At 43.8% G+C, this 13,818-nt stretch overlaps 1 protein-coding gene across 1 annotated transcript in view; it reads right to left on the bottom strand.

The window, feature by feature from the left end:
- Window positions 1-13,818, bottom strand: part of CLASP1 (cytoplasmic linker associated protein 1) — a 272,968-nt gene that overhangs the window by 117,911 nt on the left and 141,239 nt on the right. Inside the window, exons 11-13 of the mRNA XM_027082432.1 lie at window positions 5,872-6,024; window positions 2,471-2,544; window positions 818-910 (exon numbers count right to left, since the gene is read on the bottom strand). Of these exons, the coding sequence (XP_026938233.1) occupies window positions 818-910; window positions 2,471-2,544; window positions 5,872-6,024 (320 nt within the window). The remainder of the gene's footprint in view (window positions 1-817; window positions 911-2,470; window positions 2,545-5,871; window positions 6,025-13,818) is intronic.

Raw genomic sequence — 13,818 nt, 5'->3', positions numbered from 1 at the left:
ATTCACTCAGTGAATCATAGGAAGAAGCAACGCTACAGCCTTTGCACAGTACGCGCCACTGTGTCTTTACTAAAGGGCCAGTGTGCATCCAAAACAGACACACAGCAGTGTTCCCAGCCCTCTTCCTGCCAGACAACCAATGCATGATCGCTCTCCTTAGAAAAGACACGCCTTCACGTAATGCCCCTGCACTTTAATGTTCGGCCCACTTCTTTTCATTAATCCACTTTTTTCTTTTTTTCCTTTGCGGTACGCGGGCCTCTCACTGCTGTGGCCTCTCTCGTTGTGGAGCACAGGCTCCAGACGCGCAGGCTCAGCGGCCATGGCTCACGGGCCCAGCCGCTCCGCAGCATGTGGGATCTTCCCGGACCGGGGCACGAACCCGTGTCCCCTGCATCGGCAGGCGGACTCTCAACCACTGCGCCACCAGGGAAGCCCCATTAATCCACTTTTAAAAACAGAGGGAGCAGAAGTGCTGTGAAGAAAGCAAGGGATAGAGAGAGACACACTGAAAATGTCACTAAAAAGCCGCTTTCCTGGCCAATGGTCACAGAACTACATCTTTACTGAGGTCGTAGGAGCGGCGGTCGTACCACAGGTAGGTCTCTGCTAAAAGTACAGGATACACAAAAAGATAGAAGCTGGCATGTTTGAAGAACAGAAGTGATCTACTAAAAAGGCGACGTGTAAATACGGAAGCTTATATTTAAAATATTTACTACTTAAAATTCATCAGAGCTGCACCCCAGTTTCATAACAAAGTATTCAGACCGTGTAAATATCGAACGCAAATGTATTCACACAGTCAGTGGCTTACAGCGGTTACTCTTTGCTCCCAATCATGCTTGTCATCAGATAATATTTCCCTAATCTTGTTTATGGACTCCTCAAGGTCTCGGCTGGAGTAAATCTGTAAGCAAAATTAATTTACAATCAATAGGAGAAAATTTACAGAATAAACAAAGATTATTCCTTAATTACCTGAAGTCAAGGGCACTTAGTAAGCCCAGTAAAAGAAATTATTTCATTTTTCAGAAGGGCCTTCAAGATAACATCTAGTCAAGTTTGTCTTAGATTGAGCTTCTTTCCTGCTCTGAATGCATACCGACTAGATCCGATGCCCACGTATGGATAACCTTGCCTCAAATATGGCTTTACTATAAGTTAACAGATAATTTCATGTACAAAAGAGAAGAAAGCCCACTGGGGAACCGGCAGTGATGCACAAGTCATTGATTACTCTTAGCGTTTTTTGTAACACCACAGTATACAGGCAGACCTCGGAGACACTGCCGGGTCGCTTCCAGACCCCTGTCATAAAGTGAATACCGCAATGAAGCAAGTCACACGAATTCTTTTGGTCTCCTAGACTGTAGTCTATTAACTGTGCAATAGCATGATGTCTTAAAAAAAAAAAGTGTGCATACCTTAATTTAAAAATACTTTCTTGCTAAAAGATGCTAACCATCCTCTGAGTCTTCAGTGAACTGTAATCTTTTTGCTGATGGAGGGTTTGAAATATTGTGAGAATTACCAAAATGTGACACAGAGACACGAGGTGAGCAAATGCCGCTGGAAAAAGGGCACCAACAGACGTGCTCGACGCAGGGTGGCCACGGACCTTCAGTCTGTAAAACTGCAGTATCCGTGAAGCACAACAAAGCGAAGCGCAATACAGCAAGTACGTCTGTACTTGCAACTTTAAATGCTTTCAGGTCTGCTCTCTCGTTTATCCTCACATATTACTCATAAGACGGTGGGGGGGGGGGGAAACCAAAAACAACCAAGAGTGAGGCATGCTGGGAAGGTCAAGGACGTAAGGATGGTCCTGAGCCTAAAACACCTGTTACCTGCTTTATACACACACACGGCAACGAAGCAGCAGGTGACAAGGGATTCACACAGACACTAAGCGCTGTAGGAATCCAGAGCACGGACACCTGATGTAGCACAAGCCCCGATCAACGAGAGACAGTGCTGAGGCACAAAGCAGTCTGAAAAGTGTGGCTGTACCCCAGCTTCTGTCAATCAACTGTGCCGCATCTGTTAGGTGGTACTTAAGGGGAGCATCAAGATGGAATAAACTAAGATTTTGTGAAACCATTTTTTGTAATTTTCAGACACCCAAATCCTTCAACTTTACAAACTTTTCTTTCTGAGGAAAATCCTTACATAAGCATGCTTCTTTGTTCTCTCTTCTAACCTAATCCCTCATTTCCCCCTCTTTTAGGTGACCTAACCCACACACTCACTGCAGGAGCAAGCTACTTCTCTCAGTTCTTACTGAAAGGTCATCCTGGGCCGTGACTTTCGCTCTTCTTTTCCTGGTCTGCAACCTCAGATCTCCTGTGGGCTTGACAGTCAGAATGACCCTACCTAGTAAGAAACTCCGTGCGTCGCACACTTGAAAAGTGAAACTTGAAGCATAAGCCCATCCTTGTTTTTAACCAAACGAAACATCCTCACTCACCTGGACTACAGGCACATCATCAAATGCTTTAATAAAGTCCTCTTCATCAACAGCACCAGCTCCCTCTTTTGCAGCTATAAAAAAGATCAATTTTTAAAATGTAAACAGTGTGCATCAGAGGAGTCTGAAGATACAAAATCAAAATTATATTTTGGAAAATTTGTAACTACGTTTTAAGTCTTAAGTTTAGAGTTTTTGTGGCATTGACAAGCATTATAGACTTTCAATATTAAGATAAAGTATAGTAATTTTACAGTGTAACGTATGTTAGCTTAAAACCATTTAAAGACACTACTTGCTTAAGGAGGGCCAGTCTAGCCGTTAAAGGATTTAGATGGTTTATACTGTATTAATGTATAAGTCTTTTCAAAGATTCCAAATAAACATATAATAGAAATTTTAATTCTTCAGGGGATAAATGAAATTATGTCATTGTTAGGAATCTAGCAATTTTGTGAAACATTCAAATAAGTTCTAAAGAATTTAACAGTTTCATCTCAACTTCATATTGGTCTCCAAACATTACTTCGAAAGAAAAAAGGAAAAAAACATTTTCATTTCCTTTAACTCATGGTAACTGTCAATTTTTCATGTACATGTCAGTTGCAAGTTGACACCACTAAGTTGCTGTAAGATACTCTGTTACTTAAAAGTTGTTATAATTGCTATCATTTGGGAGGAAGCTTTTTCTGTTTGCTAATATGAGCGTCACTTCACATATGAAAATCATGTGACATTTTATCAGATGTTTTTTCTTCATAATAAAGGTTTCCAAATGGTTATCTACAGTCATCCCTGTAACCCTCATTAATGATTTATATTGATTAGTCCAAGTGCTTTTCTAGAGCTTCTTACCAGACAAGTTATCTGGAGTTTGAGGTGCTCATGGACCACCTAGACAGAAAGGGCTTTAAAGACAACTCGTTACAGTGGTAAATACGTGTCATCACTCTTGATGACTATTACTCTGCATTCACAAGCAAACTACACACAGACAACAGTAACACGCTGTAAGTGGTGCTCTGTGTCTGCTTTAGGTTAGGACTGCGTCCCACCGAGCAGATGGGTGCTGAGCTGAGCGCTCCTCTGTGCGAGGCCTGGCACCACATACCGAAGAGGACTCGTGGGCCAAGCACAGTCCCTGGGCCCGAGGCATGTGACGGGGAGCCAACAGGGAAACTCACGACTATGGCGTTAGACGAAACAGAAAAGGACAGGATCAGGTCTGAGGGGAAGACAGGGTTGGTACCTCTGCACAATCTACAGAGGTCGGGTTTGTGCAGGGGGAACGGTGAGGGAAGGGAAGGAAAAGAAGTGGTCTGATGACACAGAAAATTTCTAAGCCTCGTCTATGGAATGGATGCTACTCAAAAACGGATCAAGAAAACACATTAGGAAGATTGTTCAGGGCTTCCCTGGTGGCGCAGCGGTTAAGAATCCGCCTGCCAATGCAGGAGACACAGGCTCGAGCCCTGGTCCGGGAAGATCCCACATGCCGTGAAGCAACGAAGCCCGTGCACCACAACTACTGACCCTGCGCTCCAGAGCCCACGAGCCACAACTACTGAGCCCGCACACCTAGAGTCCGTGCTGCGCATCAAGAGAAGCCACTGCAATCAGAAGCCCGCGCACCGCAATGAAGAGTAACCCCCACTCGCCGCAACTAGAGAAAGCCCGTGCGCAGCAACGAAGACCCAACGCAGACAAAAATTAATTTTTTTTTTAAAAAAGTACTGACACATGCTCCAACAGAGATGAACCTCAAAAACATTATGCCAAGGGAAAGGAGCCAGACACAGGAGACTGCATATTGGATGTCTCCATTTCTATGAAATTTCTAGATAGCTAAATGCCTAAAGACAAACATGGGCTGGGGAAGGAAGGAACGGGGAGGAACTGTTTAAAGGGGATAGGGTCTTCTTTTGAGGGATGAAATTGTGTTGCAGCCAGGCAGAGGTGGTGGTTGCTCAACACTGTGAAGATAATAAATGCCACTGAATTGTTACCTTTAAAATGGTTGATTTCATGTTGTATGAATTTAAGCTCTTTAACAACAACGAAAAAAAATTTTAAGGAACCAGAAAGTAAAGGATTAGAAAGAACTAGGAAGAGCAACACAAACGTAAGAAACGAGCCCAGCTCTTCCCTCTGCCGCCAGCACAGCTCCCGCTGTGCAGAGAGACGCTGTGCAGAGGCTACGAGGGCGCTGAGCCGCTGAGTCAGGACACGCCGCCCGGGGCTGCTGCAGAGAGCAAGAAAGGCCAGCAGGAGGAGGTGGCGTCCTAACGCGGGTCCTCACTTCGGCTTTACCTCAGCTCAGCTGGCTGAGCCAAGCGCCCACTGCTGACAGTAAGCGCGGTTCTAAGAGCAGCAGCTATGTGATTGTTTTGGAGGTAAAAAATTTACACAACTATAGTAAATCAACTATACTTCAATAGCATTTTTTTTAAAAGTAGGTAATTTGCATGTAAATTTAAAATGTGACAGGCAAATGAAACCTGTCTATAACAAGGACTCAAAACGGCCTAAATTGGGGGATGGAATAGCAGGGGGATGAGGGAAGAAATCCTTACAAATCAATGTTCAAAGCCTCAGGGAGCTAATCCTTACCATTCACTAATTCGGCATCCCTACAGCAACAAAATACATTTTAAAGACATAAGGTACAATCTGACTTCTGGACAGTCTCAGTCTTTTCTTTTTTTTAAATTATATTTATTTATTTTTGGCTGCGTTGGGTCTTTGCTGCTGCGCGCTGGCTTTCTCTAGTTGCGGTGAGCAGGGGCTACTCTTTGTTACGGTGCACGGGCCTCTCATGGCGGTGGTTTCTCTTGTTGCGGAGCACGGGCTCTAGGCGTGCGGGCTCAGTAGTTGTGGCTCGTGGGCTTCAGCAGTTATGGTTCGTGGACTCTAGAGCGCAGGCTCAGCAGTTGTGGCGCTCGGGCTTAGCTGCTCCGTGCCATGTGGGATCTTCCCGGACCAAGGCTCGAACCCGTGTCCCCTGCACTGGCAGGCGGATTCTTAACCACTGCGCCACCAGGGAAGCCCGGACAGTCTCGTCTTGATACACAGCAACTGGCTGAAAGGCCCCCTGGTAGTGTCAGGCATGGCTGGAGCCCGAGGCCATCAGGGTACCTACCACGCGCTCTACTCTGTATTGGGTTCACGCGCCCAGAGGCTCTGCCTCAGCAAATGTGGCAACACAGCAGCTCAGACTTACAGCCTACCAGCTTATCAGCATCCACAGCAGAGAACTAATTTAATTCAAGAAGAGCCAGTGGAAGTGTACTGCCAACAGGATTACTTCACCTCTTAAGGACGCACAAGGCAAGTATCACACACGTCTGGTTTTAAACGTCGGCAGAGCTGACCCCGCGGTACCACACTGGGCTCGGTCCTACCTGAAGACTTGGATCCAAGAGTGGATGAGCCGAGCCTGCGGGTAGTCCCCATTCCAACGTTTCTGCGGGAGCTTGCTGGAGCTTTGGATGATGTAGAGCTGGCAGAAGAAGGCCTATTACCATCCACAGAATCCTCATCATCAAAATTTTTATCTGAAGAATAAGCACAGACATCGTTTTTTGTTTTCATTTTTAAGTACTTTTTCACCTGAACTGAAAACAGCAACTAGTCTTAGAGATGAATGGCTTGCCAACTCTTTTGGAACCTGAGGTGCCCATCCAGGTCTAGAAAAAAGCCTTAGTTGAGTCCAGAATGCAGCTACAAACATCCTGTTTGCTTTCACACATCTGGAATGCTCTCCACCCCAATTCTGGAAAACCATAAAGAAGAAAATAACCTCTCATAAAACTACCACCTAGGAGCATACTTTAACAATTTGACACATTTATGACCATCCTCTCATGCATTTTTTTAATAGTTAACATTAAATATATTTCGTTTTTGGATACTGTGTATTTCAAATACGTCCATTTTACCACATGATGAAACATTCTTCATAAACACCATTTTCACGGTTCCATGGTACTTTGCAACTGGAAAATGGCACAAATGAAAAATACTTTCATTGTTAGACATTTAGGGTGATTCTAATAACTTACCATTAGAAATAATATTGCAACAGATACCTTTCTACTTGCATCTTTGTTTGAACTTCTAATAATTTTAAGGAAAAAAAAAACGCCTGGAAGAAGGATTACTGGGTCAAAGAGTATAATAAAGTTTTTGATGGGTACAGCCAACCTTATTTTCAGAAACCTCATATAAATACATACTTTTCCTGGAAATTCAAAGAAGGGCCTATCTTGCCACACCCTTGCCAATGCTGAATATTAAAAAAAAAAAAAAAAAAAAAGCAAGCCTCTTCTTTACTGTTGCATTCCTCTCATAGTGAAGTTGAGCATTTTTTCATAAGTTCATTAACTTCTAAATGTTCTAAACAGCAGGAAATCCAACCAATATTCCTCAAGTTGTATTTAAAATTTTAAAAAAGAAAACCATCTTTGGGCTTATAAAAATGAACATACTTATGAACAGCATTCTGATGGCACAAAAATTAAAGCTCTCCCGATACAGAGCACGTGTGGGTCATTCAGGGGGCTAAACAAAGAACTTAGGAGTCATTAAAAACAAAAAAAGAAAACTGACGTCCATAGCCGGCAATATTCATGATTTCTGAAAACGGGCATTAGATTTTTACCAGAAAGTCTGAAGTAAATAATTGCTGACCAAAAAACAGATACAAATAACCTGTTTTTCTTGCTCTAGTTGCTTCTCAGCTGAACTATCAACAGCCAAGTCTTGTGTCTACTCAGGACCCTAACGTTCCTTACACCTCACCAACAATCCCCTTCAAATCACAGGGCTTCTTTTATTCAACAGTCAGGGAGGGAGGAACCATATCCTCACAAATGCAGATCCCTGTGCAAACAGCTTCCCTCAACACGCCTTTACATTCCCCATCGCTTGGGCAAGCTGTGCTGTAATCCATACAGCAAGGTCTTGCTGATTCAGGCGTCCAGTGGTCTATTAGCACAGACTTCCCACGTGGATTCAGAAGTGATTCTTACACTGTAGAGCACACTGACAAGGCCGCTGCAAGAGTAAAACTTGGTCTGAAGTACAGGACGAGGTCACCCACTGGGCACTGACAGGAGCCCCGAGAGCATGTGGACCGCTGTCGTGACACGGCCACGCTGCGGGGCTGTGTCATTACTCCACTGAGAACAGTGACAGCCCCGGGCTGTGGGGAAGGTTAATAGTGAGTGGGGGACACGACCACGACTATGCTTCACTCAAAAACGCATGTAAATTGTGTTTAGCTTTGTCTTTCTAACACAGGCAGGCAAGCCATGTAGAAATGCGTTGTTATTGAGAATTATTTTCAATGGGCCGATTTCACTGGAATTCCTGGAATTTCCACTTGCAGCAATGATGCATTAGCAAGGACCTAACCTCTTAAGAGAAACCAGACAGAATATGTAAAACTACTACTTTCAGACAGGACAACAGGCAGTGCAGAGCTGAGATGCCTCAGAGAAGGGAAACAAACAAGGTGAGCTCTACAATCACCCCCAAGTTCCTGCCTGGAGACAATTCCCAGGCCACCCAGGCCAGGGAGCCTGACAGCCTTGCTAAGTGGAGAAAATGAAGACCAGACTCCAGGGTGGGCAGGTAGCTGGGAGAGGCAGGGCCGAGTGCTGGGAAAGAGAGAGCCACACTGAAAGAGAGCTCCAGGCGTGCCTTAAGCTCTGGGCCATGCCGCGTGAGTGAGATGCCCTAAGGGAGGGCAAAAAATGGCCAGGAGACTGTAAACTGAACAACCCCAAAGTCCACACAAAGTAGGAAGATGCTCGAGCACCAGAGCTGGGGTGCTCTCGGTGACTCACTGGAGGCATTCAGTAGAGACCCCAGAGAGAGCAAGCCTAGTAGTGGGGCCAGGTCTCAAGGACAGTAGACAGATCTGCAAGTAACTCAACTGCTTTGCCAAACAAAGCATGACATTCTTTAAAGGACTATGACAAAACGCAGACGCTCAACAACGTAACAGTCACAACACACAACATCTAAGCAAAACTTCATAAACAGATGAGAAGCAGGGAAATGTGGCTCATAATCAGGAGAGAAAAACGTCAAAAAATAAGGACCCACTAGGAAATGACAGAGATGATGGAACCTGCAGACGGGAACATTAAAACTGCTACACCTGTGGTCAAGGAGTAAAGGAACTCACAGACATAATGAGAGAAAAGGAAGGTGTTTTAAAAGGACCAAATGGAACTTCTAGAAATTAAAAAAACACAGTAGCTGAAATGAAAATATCGTTGAAATGGGATTCAAAGCAGATTAGACACTGCAAAAGAAGGGGGAAATGAGAGAATTTAAACACACAGCAATAAAATTTAACCCAAATTAAGCATAGAGACAAAAAAGAGAAGAGCCTGAAGAAGAAAAGAAATAAGAGGAATAGTCTCAGAGATCTGTAGGATGATACCCAGCAGTCTGACACACGTGAAATTGCACTGCCAGCAGAAGCCAGAGGGAAAAAGACACATTAGATACTGAGGAACAAAATGACAACAGCTTTCATCAGAAACCATGTGTGCCAGAAGACAGCGGAATGAAAATGGTGAAAGGAGTATTAACCTAGAATTCTACATCCAGCAAAAATATCTTCTAAGAACAGAGGCTGAATTAAAACTTATTCAGACAAACAAGACCAGAATTTATCACCAGCAGACCAGCACTCCAGGGAATGCTGAAGATCTTCGGGCAAAAGGAAAATGAAAACAAATGGAAACTTGGAATTACATTAAGAAATGAAGATCACTGGTGATAGTAAATATGTGGATAAATATAAGACTTTCTTCTCGTATTGTAACTACTGTAAAAGATAACTGATTATTTAAGGCAGAAATAAAATACTCAACATTTGGTCCCCATTCTTTTTATATTCTCATGTTACAGGAGGATAACCTCACGGCCAGAGAAAGCATCTATGTCGGCATGTGGATATCCAGGCGGTTAGGATATATGTTGCTGTAAGGGATGCCACACAGAAAACTGGGCAAGTATGAAGAGAATGGAAGCGGTTCAGATTCGTCCTCAAAGAGCTTGTAGTTTTAAAAGTTAATCACAACTTGTCCACGTTCACTGCAGATGCCACATTACGTCCGCTGCACCGAGGACGCAGCTGCTTCATCACCAGTGTCGGCGTGGAAACGGCCCCCAAGGAAGGGAAGGGGGAAAGGCAGCCAGTGGGAGGTTTCTTAAAACTGAGCTCCAACAGTCCCGACTCAGCCTCTTTACTTCCCCTTTGGAAACAAATCTAACGGGCTTACTTATTGAATTTTCTAAACAGATTAGAAGCAACTAAATATAGAAATAGCGAGAAAGGGGGATGGAACACAGGAGTTAAGCACAGTGATGTGAATGAAAAGTGACAGTTGAAAGCCCGACAGCTAAACAGAAACTATAAAAAGCAAACACGCACATAGAAAACACCCCGAACTCACAAGGCTTAGAACCCAGTGCAGGGGTCAAATCACGTGTCCCAACCTAAAAGCGCAGTACCGCGTGCCCATCACCACGACGCTGCACCAGCAAGATTACATGATTGTTCATGGGATCCATGTGCTAACAGAGAAAGTAATTCACGTTTTCTATCTGAGTTAGAAATTCAGGGGAACAGGAACGAGGGTGTAGTCATTTACCAGGTTAAATTTGCCCAGAGAGGTGTTTGGAGGATAAAGGTCAATTGAGCCTATTATTTGAAAACTAACACACCGTCTAAAAATAAGTTTGCCCTCTGGTTCCCAGCTTTCGGGACACACAGAAATTAAAATCAAATCCAAAAGGGGGTTAGGCTCTCAGAAAGGTACCCAGTTTCAGTTAACTGGGGTTAAATTTCTCTACGTAGAAGGTGCCGTTCCCGACCCGGACAAATGAGCTGTGTTTGCCACCGCACTCGGTCACAGAGGAGACAGACACACTCGGGATCCAGTCCAGGGTGAGGGGTCTCGTGGTCTCTGGGTCTAATATGTTTCAGTATCTTTCAACTAAATCAATCCATACTGAACTCTACGAGTCACTTAAATTCCCATTTTCTTTAGGCTTTTCAGCTAAGCAGACATCTGTTAGAATACAGCCTCTTTTCTAGAGCTTTAACTAAGGCAAACACATGTGTGAGAATGAATATTTTTAGCTATGCAAGCTTTTGCTATTACATCAACTTAAAACTTTTCACACATTAAGAAAACATCTGTTACACAGAAAACGTTCTTAGAGAAGGATCGGTTCTCCCTGAGCCCAAAGAAATAATTAATTCTATCTCCTGGCACCACTGCAAAGATTGTCATTCTGAGGGTCACTTCTCTCATGTGACAGCCTGGGGTAGAAACCTGGCATAAGCTCATTGGCGCCTTCGGTTCCTTTAATCTCTTAAAAATCACCCCAGTTCCATTCCCCCTTTTACAGCATTGGGACAAGACATTTAAAAATAACGCGTGAAACTTCTACAGTGTGACACTAATTTTCATCCAACTCTCAATCACCCCACTCCTGGTAACCCAATTAGCAGGCAGTTATCGTGAAGTGAAAAACAGCAGTAAAACAGCATGCCCCAAAGAACTGTTGATACAATAGAGATTTTAAAACACAGAAGAGAACCTTTTGAAAAAATTAAAAGTCCAGAGAGCACACACAGTCATTCGTGGACTTAGCAGCAAACCAGCCTAGTTCTCAAGGCTGAGTAAGTCTGTGAACTTGTGCTGAAGTCCTCAACTGTGGTCCAGATGCTGGACAGAGGCTGGCGAGCGGCCAGGGCCGGCACAGGCCGGGGCAGAAGCAGTCCCTCCATCGGCCTGAACTGACCCACATTCTGAACCCCCTAAGGAAGGGCCGGCAGAGCCCCGGCAGCCTCAGGACTGAGCTGTAACCAGGCTGGATCGGGGGTGATACAAAGCAACAAGCCACACACAGACTCTAGGTCAAAAGTCACCACACAGACCATAGCACAGCACTGTGACTAGAGGTTCAGGTCCAGGAGTGGCAGAAAAACATCAGTCTAAAGACTGACTTCAAGTTTGGTGTTTAGAACTTGGAATTACAAGTTTTGGATCATATTGTCCGTTTAGAAAATGTATACACTCATCTATGAGGACGAACAAAATGTCACAGAAACTAAGAGGAGGTGTCTGTCCCGTTGTCCATCTGCCAGGGAGGCCGGAACCTAAACCTCCAAGCTTTTCCTCTTTTTTCCCCTGAGGCAGGCTGTGACCCACGCAGGTCCAACGGGGAGAAAGTTCCTCGTTCGTTCTCTTTATAAAGACAACTAACTCCCTGTGTCAGGGTCACTTTGTGGAAGCTGATACCCCAACAGGCTTTCAGCTTCGCCCACTCCCTGTTACTGAAATTCTCCTCCAAGGGAATGAGAAATGTGGCAGCCTAGTAACTGGAGCATAATTAGCAATCCCAAGAGAAGGCTGCACGGAGACACGATAATAAGCCCAAAGGCAGGCTGCTTTCCGTAAATATCCCCGAATATCTTGTCTTGATCTGTCACAGCTCTAAGCCATGGCTGACGGCCCCATACACCAAACACACTCCTGTGTAATCCTGAACACACCATCCTCTGCGAGCCTCCCCGGCTCTGTCCTGCTCTGGGCTGCACAGCCATACACGTCTTGCCTTTTACTCCGACTCCCCCTGTGATGAGCTGTGTGCAGATCTGTTCTGTCTCTCTGTCCCTGGAGCAGACACATTCTTCTGGAATCCCTAACACCTACCACAGAGCCTGGGCCAACACACAGTAGGGCAATCAGATACTTAACTCTGGCAGTCCGCAGGAAAGAAGTCAAAACTTGTGAATGGATGCAAACCATTCTTCACGTATCTTTTTCAGAAGCTTTTACTGCTTTTAAAAATGTATAAGGCTTCATTAGATAATATAGTCAAACAAAGTCTGACAATATCTGAGGGAAAATGAAGAAAGTAAGGTAAATACAATCCTAAATGTTTTTTTAACCTTCCTGATGTCCTACCAGTCAGAAATCTTTATTCCTTTTTTCTGATAAAACATATACCTATTTAAAAATTACAAGTCAAAGCCCTCTTATATCAATCATAACCCCCCAAAATTAAACTGTTCACAACGATATATATGCATTTCCAGACTTCAATGCATGCATAAACCTACCATTATACACACACATATGCAACAAAAACTGTTTTGCCCACTACCGATATTTAGTAGATATTTTTTCTGTATCTGTCTAATCCATTTTGAAGACTACTATTACACTGCTCACATATGTAACATTTGACCAATCGCTTATAGATAGCTCGATTATTTCAAATCTTTCACCCTCATAACACCACTGCAGTCATGTGTTTAAAAGCAGCGACAGTGAATGCACACCTAGGTCTGCACACACCTGCGTGCCAGGCCGTGTTTGGGGCTGTGCCTATTCTCATCAAATGCTCCCGACCACCCTAAGAGGGAAGCACTATCATGACTCCACGTTAAAGGCGGAAAATCTTAACGCAGCCAGGTACAAGTGCCTAGAGTCACACGGTTAATAACTAAGAGGGGGTGGAGCCAGGGTTCAAGTCTATGTGCATCTGACTCAAGATGCTAGGATCCGAGTTGTGGTAACAAACAACCACCACACAAAAAGAGCAATTCATGTAAACCGGCTACTGTGTGCTAAGCACGGTGCTCAGTACTTTCTGTGCGTTATTTTATTTAATTCTTACAACACGCCTTTGCTTACTTAAGAAAAGTACTTAATAGAGATAATTTCTTAAACACGGAATCATCAGTGACTCTTATGGCTGCAGACATAGAAATCCTCAACAAAGTATCAGCAAACCAAAGCTAGCAACATATAAAAAACTATCACCATGGCCAAGCAGGATTTATCCCAAGAATGGAATGTTGGTTTAATATATAAAACTTAATTTAATCATCATATTAATAAACTAAAAGACAAAAACACATGCTCAGTAGACGCAATAAAAGTATTTGACAATACTGGGGTGGCGGGGGGGAAGAAGCCTTTCATGCTAAAAACACCACAAACAGGGACTAGAAGGGAATTCCCTCAACCTGATGAAGACTAGCTACAAAACACAAAAAACACACTGTTAACATCTTATTTAATGGTGACAGACTAGATGTTTTCCCCCTAAGATGAGGAACAAGACAAGAAGCCTACTGTCACCACTTCTATTCAACACTGTACTAGAGGTTCTAGCCAGGACAATTAGCAAATAGGAAGAACTAAAATTATCTCTATTCACAGATGACACAATCTTGTATATAGAAAGTTCTAAGGAATTCACTAAAAAAACCATTAGCACTAATAAATGAGTTCAAAGAGGTCGCA

The sequence above is a fragment of the Aethalodelphis obliquidens genome, unplaced genomic scaffold (assembly GCF_003676395.1).
Source record: "Aethalodelphis obliquidens isolate GAN/ISIS:26980383/991018 unplaced genomic scaffold, ASM367639v1 scaffold47, whole genome shotgun sequence".
Lineage (NCBI taxonomy): Eukaryota > Metazoa > Chordata > Mammalia > Artiodactyla > Delphinidae > Aethalodelphis > Aethalodelphis obliquidens.
Note: the sequence above shows the minus strand (reverse complement) of the source record. Positions and strands in the feature narration are given on the sequence as shown.